Genomic DNA, 27,587 nt, shown 5'->3' on the forward strand with positions numbered 1-27,587 from the left:
GGATTTTTTTTGGATTTTTGGATTTTGTCATACCAGTTTACAAATTTATTCCAGATCATTTTCACAGATCACTTCTACAGATCACTTTTACAGATTAGAGTTATATATTTTTCATGGATTATTTCAGATTTTTAGGCCCTAGGGTTGATGATCTATACCGTTCAATCACTATACTACTCAGAAATGTCACACCTGCGTCAAGAAATTCAACCAGACTCGCACCAACCGCACAAAAGTAAATAAAATGTGTAAGACAACAAAGATCTTGTACTAAACGTTTCTAATACAATAACGCATGATTATAATTCATAATTCTGTTGTGATATTTCGCAAGTTCCTTTACATCGAATGAATTGCTTAAAATAATTTATATTACCATCAGTTCTCGAGTTATGACAAATGCTGAGGTCTTCCTAGTAGCGTAAGCGGTAAGAGAAATACCAAAGATAGTAGTTCAGTAAATTGCGTGAAGTCTCTTTTTCATGTCTCTCGCAAAATGATGAATTAATAAAATTTAACGTACTTAAATCATTAATTATATACCTACACAATCCTATATAACTACACAATCTTGGGAATAAATGATTTAAACCATTTTCATGAATTTTAAGTATCTTTTTCATTTTTGATTCATATTTTTCTTCCATTCATTTGTTTATATTAAAAATTGGATGGTATATAATGAAAATCGATCACCTGTTCAACAGTTTTCAGCACAAATAATAATAATAATAATAATAATAATAATAATAATAATAATAATAATAATAAAAATTCCCCAACACTTTGAGAAGAGTTTACGTTAAGTAACATACATGGATGCATGGTGTGCCAGTTACTAGGTAAGTACACTTTTTTGATAATTAAATAATTGACACAGGATGCGAAGCCTTTTAAACTGAACAACAATATCGCATTACGGCAAGAATTTCATTTTGAAAGAAAAGAGAACTTGAGTGGAAATTTGATAAATCGGTTCGAGGCCTAGCCCCACTTGTTCGAATAAGTCTTTGAAGAAATCCAAGGTTGTCGTCAAATTCAATTTTAAGATAACTTTCGTTTCCTCTTCATTTCTTTCATAGTTTATGTAATTCTCAGGCTTGAAATCATTCTAAGCAAAATAACCTCGGATTGAATTTAAATCCTGGATCATCCCAATTGTCAAACAGCAGGACCAGGATCAATTTCGGTCTCAAACCGTAAAATTAAGCCCATTGTTCGAATGCGCTTGCAAAAATTTATCCCTTGAGTTATTAATGAGCCTTCAGTTCAGTTTGTCAGTGTAAAATGACAGAACCTCTTTCCATGCGCAGGCCTCCTCAGCAGTTACTGCTTTCAAGTTCCATTCTCTCTCCTCGGTCTTAATGAGAATTACAAGAGGGTCGTTGGGATCTATCTCCAGAGGGCAACCTCTCAAATAGATGGAATTGATAGGTTTGCCGCCATCAGCTTTCTTGTAGTAATTAAGATATCCCGTGTCCGTGAGCTCGAAATATCTGTTGTCCCATTTCGGAGAATGATGTTTGCCTCCGCTGAGCTTGTCCAGGAAACCTTTCCTTGTTGGTTTTTGATTCGCTCTCCAGTGTGATTTTGGCGGTAATTTGGTGCTCAACTGAAAAAGAAAAGATAGTGACGTAGTCAACTCTAAAGGATAATCAAATACTAAGAGAAACGACCGGGTGAAACTCTATCTAATGCGCAGGGGTCTATCCTGGGACCCTTGTTGTTTATAATATATATTAACAGTGCCCCAAGTGTGACGGATGCTAAGACTACTGTCCAACTCTATGCGGATGATATGAAGTGTTATCGAGTTATTGATAACGGTGCTGACGCAGTTCAACTACAAAGAGACTTGCTAAGCTTAACTGGTTGGTCGTCTGAGCATTTGATGAATTTCAACGCTAATAAGTGTAAGCACCTTATCGTGACAAAGAAAAAGAGTTTTATGCACACATCATATAATCTGAGTGGGTCACAGGTTGCAGTCGTTTCAACTGAGAAAGATCTAGGCGTTCATGTTTCTTCAAATTTATCCTGGAACGATCACATTGACTTTGCTATAAGTAAAGCAAATAAGATGTTGGGTATTATCTATAGAACGTGCAACATTGATTGCGACCAAAAAACTATGTTGATTCTATATAAATCGTTGGTACGACCGCAGCTGGAGTACGCATCTCAAGTTTGGTCTCCCTATACTAAAGCAAAAATTAAGGCCCTTGAGCGTGTTCAAAGGCGTGCCACCAAATTTATCTTGAAATGTGATTTAACTTATCCAGAACGTTTACTAAAATTAGGTCTTTTGCCTCTCGAGTTTAGAAGGGAGGTGTTAGATTTATGTTTCTTTTTTAAATGTCTGAAGGGGCACATTGATTTTGACGTCCTATCATATGTTAGCTTCAAATCATATAAATACAATATGAGGAACACAGAAGCCATACTTGCCAAGGGTCGCTTTAGAACCGATGTTTTTAAATTCTCATTTTTTAATCGCATTGTGGATTTATGGAACGACCTGCCTGTAGCTATTAGGACAATTGATCGAGTATCATTGTTTAGTAAGAAAGTGAATCAGTTTTATATCAGTAAATTTAACTTAAGTAAGGATAAATTTTTATAATTTTTGATTACGTATTGTTGTTGCTATTTGTCTAAGTTAGTTTTTAATTTTTTTGTATTTTATCACAGGCAGTTTATTTAAAATAAGGAATCTAGAATTCTGTATAAACTGGCCTAATTACTCAGATATCTCTTTTTTATACTTGTATATATATTTAACTCCTTGTTTTTGTTTTTGTTTTGATTATCTGTGTAATTGAATTTGAGTAAATAAATAAATAAAAAAGTGTCCATTAATTCGTTGGATGGATTTATCTCCTTCCTTATCCATGGTCTGGTTATAATTTCAGTTTCTACTCGTTTGGTCCTGACCCTTTACACCCTAACATCAGTATGCATATTCTCCAAACCGTTCTCCATTTTTGTTTCACAATCAAGAAGGTCTTTAGTTGGTGATCATTTCCTCTATCGTACTCTCGTGAACCGTGACCCTTAATGTTTGATGGTGATATTGCAAGGAGAAATTAGATGTTAGTCACTGTTAGGGGTTAAAAGGTGAATGTGTTTTAATAACCTAACGGGAAAAAGAAAAAATTAATCTGACACAGGCTCGTCGACAAGTATCCTCTTCGAGAAAACATCAACAAAAAAATCATTACATGTACCTGTTTATGAATGACAGGGGGTGGTGCGTGAGAAGAAGTGTTCGCATCTTTATTTGATGGCTTTCTTTCAAGAATTTTGTCTCTGTTCTGAAAGAAAAAAAGTAAAAGCAATTCCTGAAAAAAATACAACCACAAGACATTGGGAAGAGGGTACTTTTTGGTCAGTTCATGGTGTTCTGCTCGGTCCTCGATATTACACTTGTGTGAAGTGCCTCACAATACCCGAGAGAGGGAGGGGTGTGGAGCGCTTGACATTAGTACCTTACTGACATTAGCACTTGACATTAGTTACTGACGTTAGCACTTGACATTTGTACTTTACTGAGACCACAGCAGTTTAAAATATGGCTCCCCAAAATATGTTATGATTAGGTATTTCTTGTCCTCACCTGATCGTTCCGACTGGTTTTGTTTTCATCAACATTGTCTTGGCCGGAGGTTCTTGATGTTGACGATAAAGAACTCATAGAGGCCACTGAAATGGAGTCCTAAAAGGACGCAAAAAGTTCGGTGAGATCCAGTTTCCCCACAGGGCAGATCTTACATTTCACAAAGATAATATTTCAATGCTATTCATTGGAGAACACAGGACTAGATTGAAAACTTCGCAGAGAATCAATAAGACAATAAGCAAAACATCGTTTGACGCAGAATGATGAGAAAAAACACTTACACCTATCGACTTCTGCCTCTGCGCTATGGCCTCGCTGAAAATAAAAATAAGTAGAAAATCAAGATATCTCTACCGTTATTGTCATTCAATAGACACGAAGTGCATTTGCTGGCGTTAATTCTCCACGTTGGACGAGTCTGGCAAAACTGAAATAGGTCATGTCCCAAGGTAGCACCCTCCCATAACTCCCTCGCATGCTTCCTTGCGCAACTCCTGTGTGAATCTTCCATGACTCATACGCAGCGCTTTCAAACGCTTTGCGTTTAGTTGTCGATTTTTAAACTGCCTCTATGCCATGATAAAATGGCCGAAACGTGAGATCTCAATGCTGGACAGCATCAGCCTCAATAATTTTTTGTAACTTCATCGCATGTATATTTGCACATCGCACGAAAAAATAAAGATACTTGACTTTTTCTAGATTGGGTGCCTTTGCCGCGGCAATGCCCCTCGCTGTAACCCATGGGCCTCACCTGAGACCGTTATCACTTCAGTGCCACCATTCATATACACCAAGCACCTTATATCATATCTTACCTGAGGCCCTCCAATTTGATACCCTTGTTCTGCTTATTGCCATGCTGCTGCTCTTTCAACGCTATCTTGAACTGTGTGATAAAAGTGCTGATGGCTCCAAAAATTTCCTCTGAATCACTGCTCTGAGGCTCACCGAAAGAAACCTGTTCAGACAAGAGTAAAATGCCATCAATTGGAGTAACGCTGTATTAGCCTTTTCTTCCCTAACATCAGTATGCATATTCTCCATACTGTTCTCTGTACATTTCCAACAATGCTAACAGGAAGAATTTGTTTCACAATCAAGAGCTTCTTAAGTTGATCTTTTCCTTTAATCTTGTGACCTTCGAGTGTGATTCAGGGCTGATATTGTAAGGAGAAATTAGATGTTGGTCACTCTTAGGGATCAAAAGTTTAAAAAGGCACATAACCGCACAGAAACAAATCATTGTGGGTCTAAGACCTAAGAGCAGTCAGTAATGGAGGGAGCGTGTGCTAAAAACAAACTTTCTCCATTTGTGTTCTCCAAGGCATGCACATAGACAATTCACTTGTATATTGATTGGTTTTTCTCACCAAGACCTTGTTGTAGATCTGTTTCATCTGCTTGCACTGCTCACCCAAATCATCTATCTTCTGCTCATATTCATTAACAAAAGCCTGAGGGTAGATTGTTAAAGAATAACTATACAAGTGCATTTAAATGCATCTTAATGATTCAGTCTAATAGTATAGGAAGCCACAACTTACATGGCAACTCGGATTTACGGAACAACAAATTGAATTGAGATGATGAAGTCTTTGAAATCGTATTTGTTATTCTAATGCTCATTCCTCTGAAATGGAACCTGCACTAAGCTTTAGTCTAGTCATTTTTTTGTCTCTGTGTTGAGGGGGTGATGTTGGTGGTTTTTTTGCGGCCCTATGGTTAGCAAAGCTGCATAAGTTTCGGTTCAATGTATAACTTGTGAGCTTATATGCAACTTCTACTTATTGCTCGTGAGTTTTAACAGTGATTTAAAACTGTTGCTTTAAGGTCAATTTAAATCTGTCCACAAAGATTGACCACCAAGGTAGTAAACTTGAACAAGAAGTGACAGCGACACAAATCGTGACCGAGTGTAACAAAGAGTGACTAAGTGTAGACAAATAGTGACTGAGCCGTGCGTGACCGAGACGCCTTCAGATATGGACAAAGATGATACTTCTCAGTTCAAACTCGACGCAAAGGATACTTCCACGTCGTTGTGGAGTTTGACATCCTTTGGATTGGTCTGCTGACGCTTCAAAAACAGCTCGCTCGAGTGTTTCTTGATTTTGTTCAGGTCTTTCTTTATCACTATAAAGAAAAACAGGAAATGATCACCATGGCTCGACTATCGCTTCTGCAGAGTCAAAAAATGTTTTGTGTGGAAATAGTCCAGGAGTAGAAGTCAAAGAGCAGTGAGAGAGCTCAGCGTTTGGGGTTAAATTCGTTAGTGTAAACTTGCCCAGACATGAAGGGCTGGGTTAATGATGCGTCGATTGAAAAAAAAAATTATACACACCTTCTACTTCAGCAAACAAGGCTTTGGATGAGCCTAGTGTCGAAAAACACAAATTGGAGAATTTAACGTAGTTAGTTCGGCCTTTGACTACTGGGATGGGGAAGTTGCGGGGAGATCCCACTAAATTAATTCTGCAGTATTGGCCAAGAGGAAGAGAGAGGGCTGTTTACAAGAAAGGCATAAGATGGTACTGAAACAGCTTCAATTCCAAAGCAAATACAGTACAAATTCAAATACCACAGGATCTTGATGTTCAAAATGCTGGTGCACTCACTGACCTTTAACTTTCCAGTCTTAGGTTTCTTCAATCTCTGATTATCTCCAGAGGATACCATTTACAAGACAGAGCGAGGCCAGATTAAAACATTATAACATCCTGGTCCTAGGTGGAGGGAGGGAGGGAGGGAGGAAGGGAGGGAGGGAGGGAGGAAGGGAGGGAAGGAGGAAGGGAGGGAAGGAGGGAGGGAGGGAGGGAGGGAGGGAGGGAGGGAAGGAGGGAGGGAGGGAGGGAAGGAGGGAAGGAAGGAGGGAGGGAGGGAGGGGAGGAGGGAGGGAGGGAGGGAGGGAAGGAGGGAGGGAGGGAGGGAAGGAGGGAGGGAGGGAGGGAAGGAGGGAAGGAAGGAGGGAGGGAGGGAGGGAAGGAGGGAGGGAGGGAGGGAGGGAGGGAAGGAGGGAGGGAGGGAGGGAAGGAGGGAAGGAAGGAGGGAGGGAGGGAGGGAAGGAGGGAGGGAGGGAGGGAGGGAGGGAGGTAGGTAAACCCCTTCTCATTGGGCTCAAGTGTTCCCTGTCCCAAGCCCGTGATGTTTATACCCGAGGGTCTTCTCTTCACCTTTTGTTTGATAATTATCTGATATATTAATCAGAGAACTTAGTTTCAATATGTTTTTTTTACTCACACGTTGCAGCTTTCTGGACAGTTTTCAATTCGTCTGTAAAATTTAACGCTTCAGGATTGGACTGCTGGAGTTGAAGGATTAGGAATTTGAGGAGGTTGTTTTTCTTGTTATTTCCTCGAACATCTGCCAACTGCGAATGCAATACAAAAATTCAAGAGCTTAAGTTTCAAAAGTCTTTGATGAGCTTGCAAATTAGCCCTCTTGGCATCAATTTTGAGTGAAAATTCGACTGTTTTTGAACTTGTGGTAGAGGCCATAAAGACTGAGGTTTATGAATATAAAAGACCACGATGAGGCCAGCCATTAAAGAAAAAGTGGTCTATAGTTGCGCCATCTCGCATGACTTCAATAGTCTACAATTTACTGATGGCTTTCAAAATTTTCACGACGAGCATTTCGCAAGTAATCCGATCTAGAGCGAGATAGTCTACTAGCCTAAAGCAAATAACAAGACCAGTTCTGCTGGTTATAACTGCTGACCAGTGTAAAGTTTAATCAGTCAATGATGAGTTACCCTAGTAACCGTTTACCTTTGGTAAGGAGTGAAGCCTGAACCCGTATGCCCCGCCTCTGGTACTGCCTGTGTTCAGAATATTTCCAACTGACAACACGTATTCCAAGGTAAGCCGAAAGTTTTTGCTGTTGTATAGTTCGTTGCAGGCATGCAAGAGATTATTCACATTCTGAAAAATGAAAATTAGAAAAAAAGGTAAATTTATCATTGATCTCTTTTTGTCAAAAAGTTTCAAATGCAAAGTGAACAGTTTTATTTTTCTTGAGGTGTTGCAACGGAAACCAATTTCCAGTATTAAATCCGAGTTCTCACTGGCTGGCCGGTCATTTATCGACTGGAGGGGGTGGGGGTCGAAAGATTTTGGTTTGTTACGAAGATTTTGGGTTGTTATGACTAAATTTACCTTGTACCCCCAAAGGGCTCCGCAATATTCTTATGACCACCACCCCTCTTACTGGAAGTTAATTGGCAGTCCATTTTCTATAGTCTCCCCTTTATACGCTATTTGCGATGACTGATCCCTTCCGTTTCCCCTGAAAATCATGTGATCCCAGCCCAACCACCCCCCCCCCCCAAAAAAAATCTTCCGCCCCTCCTCGGCGATGAAGAATGACTCGTCCAAAAGTCTTTGTTTCACTACAGGAGTATCACTTTTTCCTCCTAACTTTTTTAAAATCCGGCTCACTAGATATGACTGCGTGGATGTGCGCTTTTATTCTCGCTTGCATCAGATTTCTAAGCCATGGTAAAGATACTTACTGGTACAAGATCTTCAAACTGTTGGGGAAACTCCAAAATGACAAGTAGTAAATCCAAACGTTTCTCCAGGTCGTTTATCCCACAAAGCTAATCAAGAAGAGAGGACCAAAGAAAAACACGATTTAAAAAATCCATAATTCTTGCTGAATATTGCGTGTAACGTTTGTGGGAGGGAAACATTTCTTCAATAATTCCTTTGCCTTTCAGGTCACTAGAACCACTCTACCCCAAGTCCTTCTCTACAAGCAAAGCACAACCTTCATTCACCATCAGAACTTCTCATAATTCGTTAGAGATGCCATATGCTATTCAAATGCAAGTTTTCTGTTGTTACCTTCATCATAAATTGATCTTCTGGCAGTAATGCACTGGGATCTTCCTTATAGTTCTTGTACATCTCAAATTCTTCAGCTGATGGAAGAAACCTATTGATTGAAAAAAATTTATTGAAATGCTAAAACTTGACCTAATTAAGTCAGATCTAATTACAAGACCTACGTGAATCGGATCAAACAACCTTAAAATTGACCTGTCCGAAGTGGACAAAGATAAATCAGATCAATTGTGCCCCGCTCTTTAATTAACCTTTCAACTCCTAAGATCTGATTGTTAATTCTCCCATCTAGCTACTGCACGTTTCCTTGAAAACTAGTTACGAGAAGTTGGTGCTCAATAAAGGTACCGACGCCTACCTGATAAGTTTAAGTATTCTCACAACCTGTATACTGGATAATGTAAGGATATTATTGGGAGAAATTACGTGTTGATCACTTCTGGGAGTTAAAGGGTTAATCTAACAACTAAACAGCAAATCAACTGGACGGGAGTATCATTTTGTTACCTTTTCAAAGCAATCACATGATCCATAGGCAAGGCGCCATCCTCTTCTCTGAACACACTCAGTTTCTCGTCAATCTCCTTGGTACTCAGTTTAAACCCACTCAGGAAAATTCCTAAGGAAAAGAGAAATCAGAATTATTGGAGACTTGGCGCCTTCTGTTAGGATTAAGAGCGATGAAATGTTATTTTTCTACGAACTTCACCCTTTCTTTGCATCCTTAAGGTGTCTGACAAAACAAGTCAGTTCTTAGAGTAATAAAAAAATTAAACGCTCATTTGCGCCCTTGGAACTTTTTTCAACGCATCATATTTCTCGGAATGTTTTTGATAGTACTTGTGTAACGTGTCGGCTTGCGTTAATATCACGAGTCACGGTAATAAAAGAAAGGTTTGGGTTTCATGTGCAGAATACGAAAATTGTTTTAAATCCACTTTGCGATGCACGCGATTAAATGTAAATCATGTGTAAAAACCAAAGCTTAATAAGTAATGTCTAGGGCCATTACGAACAATGGCAAACATTCCGAGGAGACGAACAGAAATGATAGTTGTGGCGGTCTCCAAACAAAACAAAAGAGAGATTTAGCACCGCGCTTGCGTGAAACGTCAACAGCGAGAGTGACCACGTGAACTTGTTTTTCGCGCCATTGTTTCACGTTTGCCGGTTACGCTCTGCCGCTTCTACGCTTCTACGCGAGATTAACCTGTTTTACTTTTGCCGTGTAAGTAAGATTTTCTTCACTTTTCTTTCACAGACTAGAAGTTAATTTTCGGAAAAGGGAACCAAAACTATTGCTTGTAAGTGATACAAGGGCACCCTCAATCCACCATGACGAGAGCTCACGCGAAGCTAAAACAGCAAGGGTTACGCCATTCTACGTGAAACGTGAAAGGACAAGCTGACGTTTGCTATTTCATGTAACGTCGTGCTAAATCTCTCTAAAGACACACGCAGATTGTACTATTCTATTGTTTTTGAGCAGTTTTCATTCGAGTGTCGAAAAAGCAAAACCAAAGTTATCACAACTACCAATCAGAACAAAGGTTGACTCCATCATTAACCAATGAGAGAGGCAACCTGCTTGAAGCGCAGGAAAACGCGGGTGACGAAGTTGGAACTACTTTTAGTCTTGCATTTGACTGGTTGAGCTGATGGTGCGAGTTTTCTAGACCAATCACAGAGCTAAGTAAAGCAAATCCGAAGCAATCCAGGAGCACTTTCAATACTCAATTGAAAACTGCTCTGCGGTGACGAATAATTAATAAGATAACGAGGACTATCACGCACCAAGATTCTGTGCTCGTTTTGGATCCAATAACGTCTTCGCTGTGGGTTTGGTGGGAGCTGCAGAAAAATGAGGCGATTCAAGAATAAGAACAGTTCCCACAAAACTACGAAAGGATGTATGTTTCACGTAATATTTTTTCTTGCAAGTTGATCACACTCACCAGTAGGCATGAGTTTTTCTTTCTCCTCTATCTGAAACATTTCTTCGAGCAAATCCAAGTTTATGCTCTTTGTGCGATCAGCGGCTTGCATCCACATTGAGTTGGAAACCTAAGGAAGAAAAATTTGGAGACTCCATTCTAGCTTTAGCAAAATAATTTGAACCGTATGGAATGCTTCGCACTCGGGGGAATCATTCTATGGTGTCGTCTTATCGTCCGGGTGAAACGTCAGCTTTTTAACTCGTTACGGTGGCCAATTTACAATTTCAACTTAGTTGATACAACCAAATAGTCCTGAGAAGAACTGTTGTCGGTAGTAGCGACTAACGTTTTGGCAACCTGAGCGGAAGTCTTTGTCAGAGTCAAGTAAGTAGTTGTAGCTGGGTGTTGTTCGTTAGATTGTACACCGATCGATCAAGGGCGTAAGTAGGCTGACTGACCAACTGAGTCAAATAAAATTCTTCTGAGAGCGGCCTGGGAGTGTACGTAGCTTTTATGTCAACATAAATTAAAATGAAGGGCTTCAAAGCACCCACATGATGAAAACCTCTCCGAAGTCGCGGCGAATGGTGTGTAAAAGGCGAAAGGAATGCGGTATCAAAACGTCCCGGGTTGGTAATGTATCTGAAAACATCTGTTCTCGTGTAAAAAGAAACATTCTGCTTACCATTTGCATTGGTACTTGTATCCAAAAGAAAGGTCGAAGTTTAACTCTGGACTGGACTGCACAAGGTTTTCCGGGAAGGACACCCCCTAGTGAGGGAGGAGGAGGGGGCACTCCTGGAGGGAGGGGTGGGGGAATTCCTGGGGGGAGGGGTGGAGGAGGCGGTGGATTGCTGCCCGAAGTAGGTCTATTATCTCCGATCTCTTCAGCAGCTTTGGACGAAAAGAAAAAACAACGGAAACATTACTTGCAAGTCTTTTACACGCAATATTTGTTTGTCTGAAGTATTTTCAAATTAGTATTTTCCTGAAAAAGGAAAGCGCTTTTGATTTCTGATCCAAGCAATTTTAGAATTCTAAGAACTTCATCATAAATTTGATGATCGAGGTTGTACTGGTTACACCACTGACTACAATTCAATTTGTTTATCGACCTTTCGAACTACTGATCTCTAAACTCGAAAATAAATAGTTACACGTACGACTCGAAGGAAATGAAGAGATTTGAGGACATGGGCAGAGAAGGAAGAAAGTCTATAAAATGCTGTTATCACCAGCAACGCTTCAAAGTAGTAACAACCAGCTAGTTATGAATCATGAGGCTGCGCACGAGTAAGAATTGTCTAAGCATTATGATTAAAGGAGACCATGGCCACTCTAGTGTTCAGTCTTCAATCCTTTTCGATTTACCGAACAGCAGATGCTTATCGAGCTTTTGGCTAAAGAAAATAAGATAAGAATGATACAAAGTTAGATCCTGATGCCTCTGAAGGTTGCAATCGGTGGAATTCCTCGAGTCTTCTAATCCAAAAATACTTATTGCAACCATGAGAATGCTACTGACTGACGAAGACACGCTAAAAGAGCTGAAGAGGCCTTTTGCAAAGAGTAAGATGTGAATGAGCGGTCGCGCATGCCTCTTAAATAGCTAAAACACATACCATAGGTATGACTCAGATCAGAACCTTTCTCGTTCGGCTTCTGCCTAGAAAGTAACACCACACCTTCTTTAGTTTCTTTCTCCTGCAGAACCTGCCGTCGCTCTTCCATTGCCTGCTCAAGACTATCACATCCCATCCCCCCTGAATCGATTTCAAGGTTACCGTCCGTTGCTTCACCTGCTATGATATTTGTGACGTCATCCTTGGTCTCCTGAGTCCGTGGTGAAGCTATTCCATTTTCGGTGGCCACTGATTCCTTTTCCTCTCCGGTAGAACCACCAACGATAGTAGACTCTTTCGTTTCTTCAGTAAAAGCATCAAGCAGACTACCTTTCGTTCCTAACGGAACGTTCTTGATGTGGACATTGTCATAAATATCGAAGTCATCGCTTGGGTTTACGACACTCACGGGTTTGGGTGGCTGCATATAAATACTAGAGTTGTCATCTTCAATCACAGCACTACCAGGTTTAGGCGGCCTTGGTGGTGTATGCTCACCAACATCTCCTCCATCCGATCCTTTGCGTTTTTGAGGTTTGATTTCAACAGTTTCATAGTGACTTACAGAAGAACTACTACCCCGTGAAGGCCTCACAGGTGGGACAGTTTGTCGAGGCGTAGATGGAGAATTGTCACTGACTGATGTGTTTAATAGCTCGTAAGGTTTATGAGGCCGTGGAGGGGGTCCACCGCTGACATGTGAGGACTGTTCTGATATAGGTTTTTTTGTCCGCTGCGGGGGTTCAACTTTTTCATAACCATCTTCAGGTTGAGCTGGCAAGCTAGGTAGCTTGTCACTGTCTTTTCTTCTCGGAGGTGAAGTTTTGGTGAATTGAGGTACATGGGTGCTGCTGTCTTTCAAATACTCTTTTCTGTGTTGTGGTAAGACCGCGACTCCATCTTTGATAGAATCTTTCCTAGATTGAAGCACTTGTCTCCTAGGAGAGAACAACGTGGGCCTTAGTGGGTCTTAGTGGCGCCAAGTTACGATGTGTCCATTTTACAAAAATTGCCTTATTCGCAACTTGAAAAGTTCGTGCCAATCTCCTCAACCCTCATTTATTCTCTTTCTCTTCTGTTACATTTTCATCTCTACAGTGTTACTCTACAACTGTTACAACAAAATATTGTTTCAAAGTTTCTGTTTATCTTATGAGCAATTTTCTAAGACTCAAAACTTAGCTCCGTGAATAAGAAAAAAAAAAAAAAATAATAATAATAATAATATCTATTTGCAAGCACGTTCCCAAAAACATAGAACCAAACATATATGAACCTTTGATTTTCCAAAAAAAGATAGGAGATAATTTTTGGATCTTACTCAGAAGAATTTTCATCAAAAATTAAATTAAATAGTTGGGACGACCCTAAAAACAAAGGACCTGAAACATACTTGAACCTTTGATTGTCCAAGAAAAGGAACGGGGTGATTTTGGGATCTTAATGCATGAGAATTTTTAAAGACAACACTAAAAGAAAAATTACAAATTCTCTCACATTGTCCATGACAACACGCCTGTTTTGACTTGAGAATCCAAATTGTGCACAACATCTTTCACCTTCTTTACCTGAAATAAGCATTCTACCACGTGACTGAAGGTTTTAAAGCTAACGAATCGTGACATAATACCTATTACAAGTAACTCCTATAATAGCAACAAACGTAAAAATGCTCTCACAAATATACGATCAATCAATTAATCAATCAGCATATGTTAGCAAAAAAATAACCGGTTAAGTGAAGGTAACATCGTTAAGGCTATTTTAAAAATAATGTAAAAAGTAATCCAGGAGTTGTTTGACTTTTTTTTTCAATACTACACTCTTTTCATCCCCCCCCCCCGCCCCCTTTCGTCGATCAGAACGTTCTCTTCCAATCAGATACAAAGGAAAACCGGCCAAAACTTGATTTCTTGTGATTTCTCGCGCTTCAAGCAGCTTTTTTTTTTTGTTTTGTACTAAATCATCATTGGCCCCTCGTGACATTGTTCTTAGCTCCGTTTGGATCTTGGTTTTATCGTTTAAGTATCTTGATCAATAAATTCTAATTTACCTGCACAGTTGCTTGAATAGGTGCATTAACTACAGACAATACTGATGCTAACTGCTCCAACTCCTAATATGAAATAAAATGGAAGTGTAGTAACGTCAAACTACGTAGTTTAGATTCCTTTACCCTTGCAAACGAAGTGAAAATCTTATAAAATCTTTCCTGTATTTAGGAAATCTGTATTTTATTCGATGTAAAATTGTTACGTCAAATTCAAAATGAATTTCAAAATTAATCCTGGTTTTTTTCAGTTTGGTTTATTTTATAATACTTCTTTTTCCCAACCAGCTTTCATCGAAATCTATAAAATCTTCATAGTATTTAAGAAAAACTCTAAACTGCATTTTACACGATTAATAGCCGCCCTAAAAATAAACGACACAAATGGAAGCACAGTTCAATAAACACCGTCCTAAGATAAACGCCACACCCACTCAAAGGAATCAGTGCTCCTGTTATTCGAGAACAATACTATTTGATAACCGCTGCTCTGTGCTATCGTTGTTGCACATGTCTTAAGTCAGGCAACTGCGACTCAATCGCGGCTTCAAACCTGTTTCCGTTTTACAAAATATTTACAAATGATTTACCGTAACTATATCCCGAAATTTAATATATATGATTTTACATTGAAATAAATCCAGTACTGAAAACGCATAAAGGATAATAAATGATGTCGTGTTGTATCGACAAAAAAATACGGTGTAAAAACATACCCTTTGAAGTGTTCGGACGACATCTTTAAGAAACTTTTCCTGTTCTATTGCAGAGGATGCAATGGCTGAAAAAATTCGAGAGTCAATCATTACTAGATTGAGATATTGTCATAAATAGCAATCAGTGTTAAACTCCAGTGATGTATTTCGTCATTTTGAAAAAAATTTCAAGGTTCCTAACCTGCATCATCAGGAACTGATGACACTGCTCTTGATTGACGGAAACTCACTTGTGAAGCTGCAGTTATAGCCTTAAATTCAAAGTAACAAGTTGTCATCCAACTAACCGTTACATCATGCAGTCTGTGAAAATGTTAGGCTGTCTTTCCAGACTAAGGGTGAACTATAGCCTGCTTGCAGGCGGTAGTTTGTGTTTTTTTTAAGCGCGGCGAATATCTACTTGTCATAAGTCTTCCACGCGCCCAACATGGCAACACAAATCTCCTGTAGCTCAGTGATAAAGCATCCGAACTAATAAATGGAAGGTTGCAGGTCCAACTCCCACTGGCAGAAATCGAAGTTCTTTTTCTCTGAGTTTGCCTGTGTTATTCACTGAGTAATACTGGCTCTCAAGGAAAGCACTAATTCAGAAGAGGTTTTCCACCGCGCGATTAATGATCTCAACAAGATATTCCAACTTCATTTAGACTGTCCAAAGTGTACAGGACATGGGCGCAAAAATGGACTTTAACAGTCAGTTAATCTAAATGAAATGAAAGCATTGGACTATGCATTTATCATTTATGAGCAATTAGTATTACATTAATGATTAAAATAAATAAAGCAGGATAGACTGCAAGCAATAAACCTCAATCCATGAATCTCTTTCTTTCTCAACAGCGTTATCGCCTGCATTGTTCAGATTCAACACACGGAAACTGAAAGATGGAAATAATCACAAATTTACAACACAATTTAGATGTTATCTACTTTAGATAAGTAACTGGTTAGTTACCATTAATGATTGAATGACAACACAACCATAACACATGACATGACAAAGACGCAGTACTGAAAAAAAAAATTGTTAAGAATTATTTCTTTGAAGTGCTGGTGCGTATAATGGCCTTGCGACTAGCGTGCAGGCCGTCAGGGTTTGAGGCCGTGTGGATAACACTATCCACTGGATACATCACCATCTCTGGTCATCTCTGGCCTGGGTTGTTCGAAGGTTGGATGACGCTATCCACTTTAATTTACTACATCGCTCGCAGTACCCTTGGGTAACATGAAACGAATCCTATGTTCTGATTGGCTACCCGAGCGGGCAAGATGACCTCATCTTGCCCACTCGGGATTGCCCGCATCGATCCCGCGCATGAAAAAAAATAGAATTAGAATCAACTTCGTAATTCTTGGACAATTTCGGCGATGGAAACACAAAAAGCGGCAGATGATAGTCAAAACAAAGAAAACAGAAAAGACTCTCGTGAGCTTGCTGTACTACAAACACAGTTGGTTTTCTTTCCCGGCTCTCGAAGTACACAAGTTATTCTAATTCTTAAAAACGCGAAATCTTTTTCCAATAAAATAAGTCCTTTACTAACCAAGCTTGTTCGGTCAAGATGACTGGATATTAGCCTTGTTCTTTTTTCGCATTTTTGTGGATATAAATGTATATAAAAGCATATGAAGGAGAAAAAAGAACTCGGCAAATATCCAGCCACCTCGACCTCACGCTTGGTTAAATTAACAATTATTCGACGAGCGCGCGTTGGATATGAGATGATAGATAGCCAACGAGGCGCGAATAATTGTTTTATTAAAAATGTTAAATTATTAAATCTCATTAAATTATTTAGCTCTCTCTTAATTTTAAGCTGACGCGTACGCTTACCATATTTGTAGATTATGGTATATTGACTCGTATACCATAATGGCTAAGCCAATAAAAAGTCTTGAATTGCATTATCTAATGATCCAGTTTTTAATAATAACACGTATATAATGGAGAGAGACACTGTTGGCGTTACGGAGACAATTACCAAACTCGCATGATGCGCGATTAGCGCGCGCGCGCTGAAACTTCGTAAACTTTGAAACTTCGTAACCAAGTTATGCGTGCGATTCAAGTGTGTGCGAGTTTTAGTTTTGATTCTTTTGAGTCGCAATTTTCGAGGTTGTTGGTGCTTTTTTTTTTCTGAGTTTACCGTATTGCCGTTTTTCACTCGAATAAACGTGCCTGCTTTTTAACTCCGAACGGTTGGAGTAAAGAACAGTATCCAAAAACATAACAATGCCCAAACCTTGCCTTGGACCTCACTCTCTCATTATTGACTGTTTGGTACACAGACTAGTGGGAAACCACATATTCTACCTAACTGGGGTAGATGAAATGCACTGATTTTATTTTATCACACCTGTATTCCTTCTTGCTTGTGATGATAATGAAAGCATTATGATCCACACCCTTGACTTCAGCCAGCCCAGGACCAAGCTTGACAATGTTCAAAGCAGCCTTCATGCAAAGATAAACAAGGAAGTTAACTAAGAACAAAGCAGGAGCGTAACCACCCTGTACAACTAACAACTGCTTTATAGAAACCCACCTGGCTTTCCTCTCCCAACTTAAAATATGATAATTCTCCCTGCTGGATACGCAGCCATCGCCTACATGATGAAAAACATGATAGCTTTTCAGACAACACACCTATTCCTTGCTTGTTAAAGAATTTGGGCAATGCTGGTCAATAAACTTTGCAGGGAGGAAGAGTGCTAAGAAGTTGTAAAAGCATAGGTTCTGGAAACACTGATGATAGCATTTCACAAGAAAAAAGTAGAAAGCAAATAAGAGATAAAAGTGGCCCAGTTAACCTGAACACAATATTGTTCCATCAGATTATGAGCAAGACTGGGGAAATATTCATTTTAAGTGTCCAAAGCTTTCCATAAAGTTTGCATTAAATGTCCAGCAATTTCTTATTGTGCAATTGATTAAATATCCAGAGCTAATCCTGGTAAATTTTGCATCCACTTTCACTCAGAACTAACGAATGGCTAGCTAGTCTCCTTCGCAGCCGTCTTTCGGGATGTCACGCAATGCTCCCCCCTAAGGAATGGCCAGTGAAAAAATTATTTGATGGCTGACCCTGCACTCTAATTGACATTGTTAACTATCATTGTCTTCCTGCTAAAGGCCTCTGCTGTGCAGTCTTTATCTTTGTAATGGCTTCTCCAGTAAACTGAGTGACCTAACAGCTTGTCCTCACCTGGGCCACATCATAAATGCTGCACTGTGACCTTTCTTCTCAACCTGGCCTTCTTTGATAACTTTTGTAGCATCAAGTGATGGTGCTTTAAATTCCCCTATTCAAATCAAATAAATTGATTACTGTTGTGAAACAGGTACCTCAAAGTTAGAAAGACAAAGTCAATAGGTCTGCCAGAAAGTACTAAGCCCAAGAAATTTGTTGGTCACACGGTAAAAGAATAATGTATTTCCCCAAATAAGTGCCCACCCCTCGGTGATAATGTTAAACAAGTGCCCCTCTTGAACTTTCTTAGATGGATAGGATACAAGGAAAACATGTTTCTATTGCCACTTTATTTACACCTTTTAAAGCTTCAACTACGGCAGAATCAGTAAAAGAAAATAAAAAATGCCCTATTGATTAACAAAGAACCAAGTTTTTTCGGAAAAATCCATTTTTTGGGATTAAGCAATCAAATAGGTCTATTTCATGTAAAATCAGGTGAAAAAGTTAGGGTTAGGGTATCTTTTAGGGTTAGGGTTAAGCACCCTCCTTCCAGGTGCCCCTCCTTTTAGCCAAAATTTTAAAAGAGCTCCTAGTCACTTATTTCATATTCACCCCATTAACCTCAAAACTCTCCTAACAGGTTCTCTCCACATATTGTAGAATGCACTACTCTTCACTCATTTATCTGACTAGCTTGATACAAGATTGACTTGATAATTCACTTGGTTATATTTTGAATCTCGCTGGATTGAATGTAGTTTGCTTGGTAAAGAGCAAGTTATAGAATGAAAGATTTACCATCTGGTTCATCTCCTCTGTTCTGTGTCACAATAGAATCCAATAGATGACAAATCTGTTTGAGAAATTAAGATAAAATGTTTTCTGATGCACGTGATTCTGAGGAGTAAAATATTTGTAGTTTGGGCCATGACTATTCTTCCTTTCTCCCTCATCAAATGTCCCATTGCTAGCTAAACTCCTTTTACTCTAGTGTCATTGTTTCATTCTTGTTCTTTTCACTGTCATCTTCAACACTGGCAACTTCAACAAGGTCAAAGTTTTTGTCATTGTCCTAGCCAGTGTTAGTACCGTTGTCATTGCCTATACTTCACTTCTGGAGCTTTTGTTCACTTGTGAAATGTAGCTGTGTGTCATACCACAACAACTCTGCAAAGGTACTGGGTTAAAATTTGGTAACCTCTAGTGTCCTTATTCTTGTCGTAAAAAAAATTCCCCAGGAAACTCTCATTTCAAACAGTAACCATATTATAACCTCATTCCCAAGATACAAGTTCACACGCAATAGGAAACTGCTAAAATGTTCATTCCTATGAAACTTACGGGGAAATCATAACATAATTTATTGAAATCAATTTCATTTTAATTGTTATTTCCACACTTTTCAGAGACAAAATCAATAAACATGTACCTACCTTGTTCTTCTCTTCAATACTGTCAGCATCAAGCTCATAATCACTTTCAAGATAGATGTAAAACCTCACACCATCCTAAAATTAAAAAGTTGCACATCATCGTCTTAAGTCAAGTTAACCCATTAGTGGCCGCAGCTTTAGTGAAAAACTGTGTTTTGAAGCTAGTCGAGCAGATTTTGGGTCACTGTTGTGGTTTTAAAAGCTCAAACTTACCAAAAACCCATTGACAGCTCGTACACTTGATGGCCTTTCGATCCAAATGCAAAATGGCGGCCTGAAAATCTCAGGCACGCACAGAAAGAAAAATTTCGAGATAGTTTTTGGGTTGAAAAGTAATGCCCCACTTTTATGACTTTTACTTTTCTCTCTTTCTCCTGCCCTTTTTTCCCCTCTCCTTGCCTTAAGTTTCTCCTCACTTGCTGAAAATTTAGTAGGCTTCATTTTGGTGTAGAGATTTTTTAGGAAACTACTCATTATTTTCAAACCACACGCTCAGAAAGGTAGGTGGGTAATGGAACAAGATTTTCATGCAGATTTTCAGGTCAAAGTTACATGGTTTTTTGGCTATTTCTCCAATCTCCTTCACTCAATTGCACTCATTCTGGTATCGTTTGTAAGATATTTTCAACCTGTTCAAGTACATGCTCAAAGTCGTGCTCCAGGGTTAAAAGTGATGATGTCACAAGGCGTAGAAAGGGTGTGGGTCTACATGGGCGCATACGGGCGCACTGGACGTCAATAGGTTAATGCATATTTATAGCAAGTCATTGCATGATGTAAAACTCACCTCACTGTCGAACCCTCTGATATCAGTGAATGCAAATTTCTTGTTTCTGTTTCCTTTCTGAATAATACACAGCACCTTCTCTTGAAAATCAAACTGGAGAGAAAGGAAACATTTACTAACAATTGAAACCTGGAAAGTAAGACTCAATGACTGGCTGAATGCATGCTTGAGTGCCTGCCTGAATGCCTGTCTGAATGCACAAACATCAGGAAAAAGGGAAAAACATGACAAGGAGATGTCTGTAGAAGGATTTACAGATTTACAGCCCGAGGAACCTAAACTTAAGCAGACTTCTCAAGTCCATCTGCTGGCTCAGGATGTGATGTCATAGGCATCATCATCATCATCATTGTGTTCCCCCAAAAAATTGTGGAAAAATGTAGCTGAGAATGCATTCCTTCAATCTGAGCAAGAATTTCCACAGCTGAAAAATGTTCAAAGCAAGTAGATGAGGAACAAGGAGTAAATTATATTTAGAAGGATATAAATTAATTTTGTAGGTATTAAACAAAAGCAGCAGTTTGCTCTGTCAAAATTAACAGTGAGAGTAAATCCAAAACCTTAAATAAGTGAGAAATAATGGCTTGAGCGCGAAAGCATAAGATTGAATTTGTTTGCGCGAGTCTCACATCCAATGCACGAGACTTCAGAGCTCTGCCTAAATATTTGCCTGAATGAAAGGTTAAACAAAGACACAAATAAACATGTAAATGAGGGAGAACAAGCGAGCAGATAAGAAAGGCAACAAAGATAAAAATAACAAGGAAAGGGAGAAGTGAGAGGGAAAAAATGGAAAAAGAAGATATGATATCAAAATGTAACTAAAGTTAAGAACTGTTTCAGCAAGTCAAACCTGTAAAATTCTTCTAGACAGACTTGTCTTGTCTCTGCCATACTTGTACACTCCAAAATTAAAGATCTTCTCTTCTCCATTCCCATCATCATTTGTTGGTTCAGGAGAAGCAATCACTCCAAGATTCTTTGCCTCCTTCATGGCTTCTTCAACAGACAATTTCCCTTCCTAAAAACAAATATCAAATCTCATTGATTTTGTACTGTTTGAGCTATTTTTTTCAAAAAGGCTGACTAGAAACTAATCAGCCTTGCTCCTTTGGTCCAGGCTAACTAAGACCACATAAATCCCAAAACAAACCAAGCTCAACAACCCACATTATGGTCCTCATTAAATCAATCTTAGTTACTATCTTAGCCTCCAGAGGAACCCCATTTTAACCCATTCAGAGTAAATTAATTCATTAATACATAACATTGAATGGCAGCAAACTGAATGCAATCAGAGAGAGCAAGAGTTTAAGGGTTTAAAAATACAGTATTAAGTTTCAGAGCAACAACCTGAACATACCTTCACCATGTTCATGATTCGTTTTCTTTCAGCATCACCTTCCTTGCCTTCCTGTAGATAGGAAAGATCATTTTCCTAAAATTGAACTGCTTTTATTAATACTCCTTTACATAACTAGTCTAGTTGATTATTATTTTGTTCTTATTAACCGAGCAGGAGATCTGTATGGGAGAATCTTGACCGAGGTCGCCGGTACAGACTGAATGCAGTGAGGTATGTACAAGTGACCGAGGTCAAGATTCTCCCACACAGACCGACCTAGCTCAGTTAATGAGATGTTTATTATATGGCTGTGTCTTATATGCCAATTTTTTATATTCTTTGTACCTTTCTTTTCTAGATCGGTCTAGATGCCGGTCTAGATAAGAAAATCTAGACCACTTTCAATATTGATTTCAGCCAATCAAATTTGTGAATTTGGTAGTTCCCAGTCCTTGTGAGACACAGCCATATATTAAGCCTGGTTATTATTTGGTGTCTTAACCCTTTTTACACCCTAGCATCAGCATGCAAATTCTCGATACTTGTTCTCTATAAATTTCCTATGACACCTGCAAGGAGAATTTGTTAAACAATTTAGAGCTTCTTTAGTTGGTGATCATTTTCTTTATTCTCACTACTGTAATGCTTCACTCAGGAGTGACACTGTTAAGAGAAATAGATATTTGTCACTCTTAAGGATAAAAGGATTAATGGCCAGGATTAAGACAAAGGCATAAGAAAAAAACCATGAAAAGAGCAAGGAGGAAGGGACAATATCAATCTATTTTGTCCAACAAAAGGCTTGGTCAATGAAAGATTTCTGTCATGACTAAACTAATTGGTATCATTATTGAGTGTTTTTAACAGGAGCCACCAGCTTGGAATATTGGACAACCACTTCCTGCATTATCAACTTTAAATCATCATCATTATTATTATTATTATTATTATTATTGTTATTATTGTTATTATTATTATTATTATTGTTATTATGATTATTATTATTATTATTACTACTGTGTTTCTCAAATTTGTTATTTTAAAACCTTTCTGTATGAAAAAAGTAAGAGCCATTTCTCCTCATGCAAGTAAACATGGCTGAATCTTGCCCTGTCAGGTAACTAATCAGAATACAAGATTGCTTCACCTTGTTCATTGATATAGTCAGCAATATCATTATAAAGAAACAGAATCTCGCCTAAACTAAAAAAAAATTTTCTTGATCCAAGGCTTATTTTTGAAGCAAAAAAAACCTTAAGGCCCATGTTGTTTAGAGTCAATTGAATGTTTTTTGTTCACGTATGACTCAAAAATGTTTCTTGTATATTTCTACACTTACATCTCCACAAACAAACTACTTTAGGCAGAACAATCTAAAGTTCACTTTAACAGTACATTACAGATCCCAAAAAGGAATACATAAGGAAAACTGAATTATTGTACACAATGAACCATCCTATAAAAACTTATTATAAGATGCACCCATCCAGATATTAATCACGGTCATCCTGTGTTTCTGTGACTTCAATTTAATGGCAAAGGACACTTACATGAGGATCAGAGTTTGTCCTCAATTCCACTCTACACGGAGCAATAAAGCAGTGATCAGATAAACCACAATTATTATAGTACTTAGTTGTTTTCAAAGTCCAAAGAACATTCTTGAATAGGGAGAGTCAACTATTCACTCTTAAAAATCTGTCTCTGTTCAAAATAAAAATAAATACTTGTCCATGCAAATATTTTTACTCTGTGCAGTTTAAGATTTGTGTTACAGATGCAAATTTTGTTGAAGGAAAAACCGTTAAAGGCAACTTGTTTCAATCTCCTCTTGAGAATGTACCCGTCTTTTAATTAATTCTGAATTCTCGTGATCGTATTTAGATCATGCAATAAACAATAATTGCGAGGGAGAGAGAGGGAAAGAGGCAGTGGGAGAGAGCGTCATCGACTGAAAAAGACTGCAATCATGGAGCCTTCCGCCCGACTACAGCAGTATTGCAATAACAAGACGCACTTTATTTCACCAGAGTAGTGGGAGTTGAGTAAAGATATTAGTTCGTGTTACAGTTGTCCTTTGTCTCGCGTTTCGCCAGTACTTTCGTGTCAACCTTTCACAACATATCTGATTTAGTTACAATAATTTTTATTACCTAAACATGCAGAGGTAAGATCGACCCACGGGGAGATGTACAAAGCTTAATTTACTTTAGCCAGATTCCTGTTCATCAAATTAGCAACCTGCTAGATTTTTATAATTTTAAACAAGTTTAGCGATAAGTTAAACTTCCACCCTTAGTCTAATGATCAGTGATCATGATTCTAGAACTAAAATCAGAAACATAAACTCACCTCCATTTCTTCGGGCATAGAATCTTGATTCATGGGCCGCGTAATTATTGTCCCTTTTCTCAGGGTTCCTTTGCTTAGAGAACCCAAAAAATTTCGCCTCTTGGATGTCCGGGGACTGGCCAATGCCTGTAAATGTTGAGCTCCACTCACATTCAAACCTGTTGAAGATGGCTGCACGTCCGTGATCATCGCATAATTACCGCTATCTTGAGCGCTAGCCTCGTCTTGCCACTTATTTGACATTTGTAACGGCTTCTACATATCATTAACTGTCTGCAAAGGCCTCATCAAATTTTATTGAAACCTAGCCGCAACATGTTGATTGCAGAACCTTTGATCATTCAACGTGACCAATTTAATATTTTTACAATGTACGTGGTTACCAAGCTGATTACGTCAATCAGTACAGAGCTCGAAAGATCACCTCTTTACAAAATAGCAAAGACTTTCAACGATACATACTATGAGCGCTTTTGGCTCAAGTTCAATATTTTATTTCCAAATATCGCGGGGAACGTTTTTCTAGGCGTTTAGAAACTACTGATCTCCTTAAAGGAATGACTTAGCGTATTTTCTCAAACTGGGAATCAAAGCAATTTATTAGTTTGAAATTATCACTTGAATTTAAGGTAAAAGCTAAATAAGATGACACTTATACATATTTTACTACGACCTGTCTATCGCAAAAACTGGTATCCTAAAAGCAACTTCTGCACGGAAGTTGAGTGGGATGCAACACTACTTCCGGTCAGGAGCCTAATCAGGGAGTGCTCATGCGTGATGCATACATAATCCCTGAAAACAAACATTTGTTTTTACTGTCCACCTTCCTTTTATTTTACCTTTTAAGGTTCAAAGTGGGAAATATCGGAAGTACAAAGGGATGAGTTGATGAGGAAACATGACAGGGAAAGGCAACTACGTCAGTACACCAAATGCGCACTTTAATTTTCTTCGTACCGGAGACTGAGATCAAACTGTTAACGCTGATACTGTCCAAATCCTGTGCAAACTCATCTTTTTGAGATTCAAAGTGGTCAGATAGTCAGAACGTTTTTCGAAGGTGTTTAGGTAGCGCTCAACCAGGATTTATTTAAGGGCATAATTGATTTGGTTTTGATTTCTCTTGAATGAAATAAGAAGACAATTAAGGCCAACGTCTTGTGATCTTTTATATAGATAGTAAGCAAAACTGAATCAAACAAAATATATAAAAAACAAGACCCTTCACAAAACCTAAAAAATGAATCAAAAGTGTACTCAGTCCTTGGGTTGCGTTACTGGATATTTTACTAACATTTCATGTCAGCAACCGTGTTTTTGAACCGTGCCTGATTTCAGATAGTACAATAAATTCCTGCATTCAAATTGTATCATTAATTGGGGATTGAACGCGTTTAATTGCATCTTTTTACCGCAGAAAATAGTCCACTTGCTTCCGACGAGAAGCAAGATTAGTCATTAACTCCTGCAGAAATCAAGAGTTCTTTTTTCCATTTAGTTTCATAATCGCAGTTTAAATATACATTTATTCTATAATTGGGTAAGATAAAAAAAAAGTAGATTCGTTGGTGTAGTAGTATGATAAGAAACTAAGGACCCCTATCACAGCACCCCTAATTTTATACTTGTGTTTCTGGGTGGTCCTGTGTTTCTTTCCAAACTCACCCTTTTCAAGATCCTTTGTTGGACACAGCAACTCAGTTTGCGTGTTTCCCATATTTCTTCTCTCCAAACTTGACTAAACCTGATAGCAAATTGTTAAACAACAACTTGGAATGAGCAAAAGAGAATGATCCCATAATTTTCTTGTAGTACGAAGAAGAATATTTTGAAGCACAATAAAACTACAAGCCAAACCGAGTTCTTTTGTCTTCAGTTACAAGCACACCAAGAAAATACTTGAGACCATGATGTCTTGACCCTTTACAAGCTAACATTACTCTACATATTCTCCATGCTGTTATCCATACGTTTCCCAAGCTGGTAATAGGGAGAATTTCTCAAACAATCAAGAGCTTCTTTGGTATGTGCCTCATTTGCTTTATTCTCGTGACCTTGATGTTTTTAATTCAGGGGTGATATTGTAAGGAGAAATTAGATGCTTGTAACTCTTAGGTTTCAAAGGTTACGGAAAGATGGGTTAGTTTATGTATAATTACGAATAATTACCTCAAAAACAAACAAACAAACAAAAACACCGCAAATGGAGTGATAGAAAATACTGGCAAATTTCTGATTATTCAGTCCATGATTGAGGGGTAAGAAAAACTTTTTAGAAGTCCATAACAAGGAAAAAAAATCGTGTGTAACTTGAGGGTAAAAATTCCTTCTCAGAAAAATTATCGATAGTCCCCACCCCCTCCCCCTCCCCCTTCCAGCCCCGTCCCCACTTCCCCCTCCCAGCCCTCTCCATCACTCTGCAAAGCGATTCCGGCAACGGATGAATACGAAACGAAAAGTGCTCCACACCAATGAAATAGTCCAAGAAACCTTTAAAATGCTTGAATGTCACATGCATACGTTTCTAACCACTTCTTTACTTATTTCCGTAAATTTTTTTCGTCTCTGAATACTCTCGACATTCAATGTTTGTTTTTCTCTCTATATTCATGAAGCCTCTCAGACCTGTCAGAATTCAACGATTTACCTGGGTCCGGAAACTGAAACTGAAACTTTTATCAGTTGAAACTGTCATTTTACTTCCCCCTTACCCACAACAGCACAATCCTCTCGTCTTTTATCCTGCTCACGCACGGTGTTCTCTCAGAAACATTGGAAACATTGTTGGAATACATAATACGCTAGCTTTTAAAAAAACCTTCCGCCGTAAATATTTTGAAGTCCTTATAACCTATGTTTATTATCATTACCATCATTGACGATGATTACTTTTTTAGAGGTCTGATGCAAAATCAAGTTCCTTTCGTGTTAATATTCCACTTTCTTGATAACAACTTCCCTTTCTTCGGGAAATGGTTTCTCTACGATTCGTTTAGAGCGGAAAAGTTAGCTTTTTGCCCATGTTTATGCATCATTGAAGGGTCATATAACCTCTTCTGGACTTCACTAAATTACCACAGCTACAGGACACTATTTTTGGCATTTTCGTTGTAAAACAGGATTCGCGTTGATTTAAAAATGTGCTTAAACTGACAAATCTATTACTGGTGAGAATATAACTTGTAAGGTACTAGGCTTACAGAGATGTTTCAGTTATTAAAAGCGTAAACAAAATCGCGCTTTGATTCACCTAGCTTCCACCAATATGGTTCGAAATGGAATTAAATTAAAACAATCAAGATTAGCTGTTTGTAGTTAGTCACTAAGTAAATTAAAAAGACTGCGATTCCTGTAAACCATACCTTACAGTTTTAATTCATCCGCTCAAAGTTCCGCTGCCAAACCTCAGTCACGCGACACTTTCCACTAATCTTGTTAGTTCGTGAAACGACCTTTAGCTAGTTTCAAACCATTCAGATCCAAATAAATTCACAGAAAAGACTTCCTCTCCAAACGAATTTGACTGCCTTAACTGTTACTTCGCTTTTGGTCGCCTTCCGACAACAATCAAAATTTTTTACAAAGAAAGCGAAACTTTTTGAAATCACATGGGTGACCTCAGTACGCTATGGCGTTGTAAACATGCGTGACATATCGGTAAATATAGAAACTTAAATTG

The 27,587-nt window shown here is 38.5% G+C and overlaps 1 protein-coding gene across 5 annotated transcripts; it reads right to left on the reverse strand.

The window, feature by feature from the left end:
* Positions 1-277: 277 nt before the first annotated feature.
* LOC111340162 (uncharacterized) lies at positions 278-27,454 on the reverse strand. Of its 5 annotated transcripts, XM_022946954.2 has the most exons (33): positions 27,271-27,454; positions 25,574-25,652; positions 23,906-24,063; positions 21,572-21,622; positions 21,062-21,229; positions 20,209-20,301; positions 19,422-19,496; positions 18,787-18,841; positions 18,001-18,097; positions 17,341-17,401; positions 17,152-17,249; positions 15,600-15,669; positions 14,973-15,042; positions 14,792-14,856; positions 14,079-14,141; positions 13,523-13,593; positions 12,026-12,963; positions 11,089-11,297; positions 10,422-10,530; positions 10,261-10,317; positions 8,974-9,085; positions 8,467-8,557; positions 8,133-8,219; positions 7,390-7,542; positions 6,860-6,989; positions 5,964-5,996; positions 5,652-5,755; positions 4,993-5,076; positions 4,438-4,580; positions 3,901-3,934; positions 3,617-3,715; positions 3,228-3,314; positions 278-1,612 (listed from the first exon to the last, which is right to left on the reverse strand). In XM_022946954.2, exons 2-33 carry the CDS (start codon positions 25,623-25,625, stop codon positions 1,265-1,267), a joined length of 4,065 nt encoding a protein of 1,354 aa, XP_022802689.2. In that variant the 5' UTR covers positions 25,626-25,652; positions 27,271-27,454; the 3' UTR covers positions 278-1,264. The 5 variants fall into 5 exon arrangements, with proteins under 5 accessions (XP_022802689.2, XP_022802686.2, XP_022802688.2 ...); XM_022946951.2 differs by lacking the exons at positions 25,574-25,652; positions 27,271-27,454 and having other exon boundaries at positions 23,906-24,271; XM_022946953.2 differs by lacking the exons at positions 25,574-25,652; positions 27,271-27,454 and having other exon boundaries at positions 12,203-12,963; positions 23,906-24,270.
* Positions 27,455-27,587: the final 133 nt, after the last annotated feature.

This window comes from Stylophora pistillata, chromosome 3 (genome assembly GCF_964205215.1).
Source record: "Stylophora pistillata chromosome 3, jaStyPist1.2, whole genome shotgun sequence".
NCBI lineage: Eukaryota > Metazoa > Cnidaria > Anthozoa > Scleractinia > Pocilloporidae > Stylophora > Stylophora pistillata.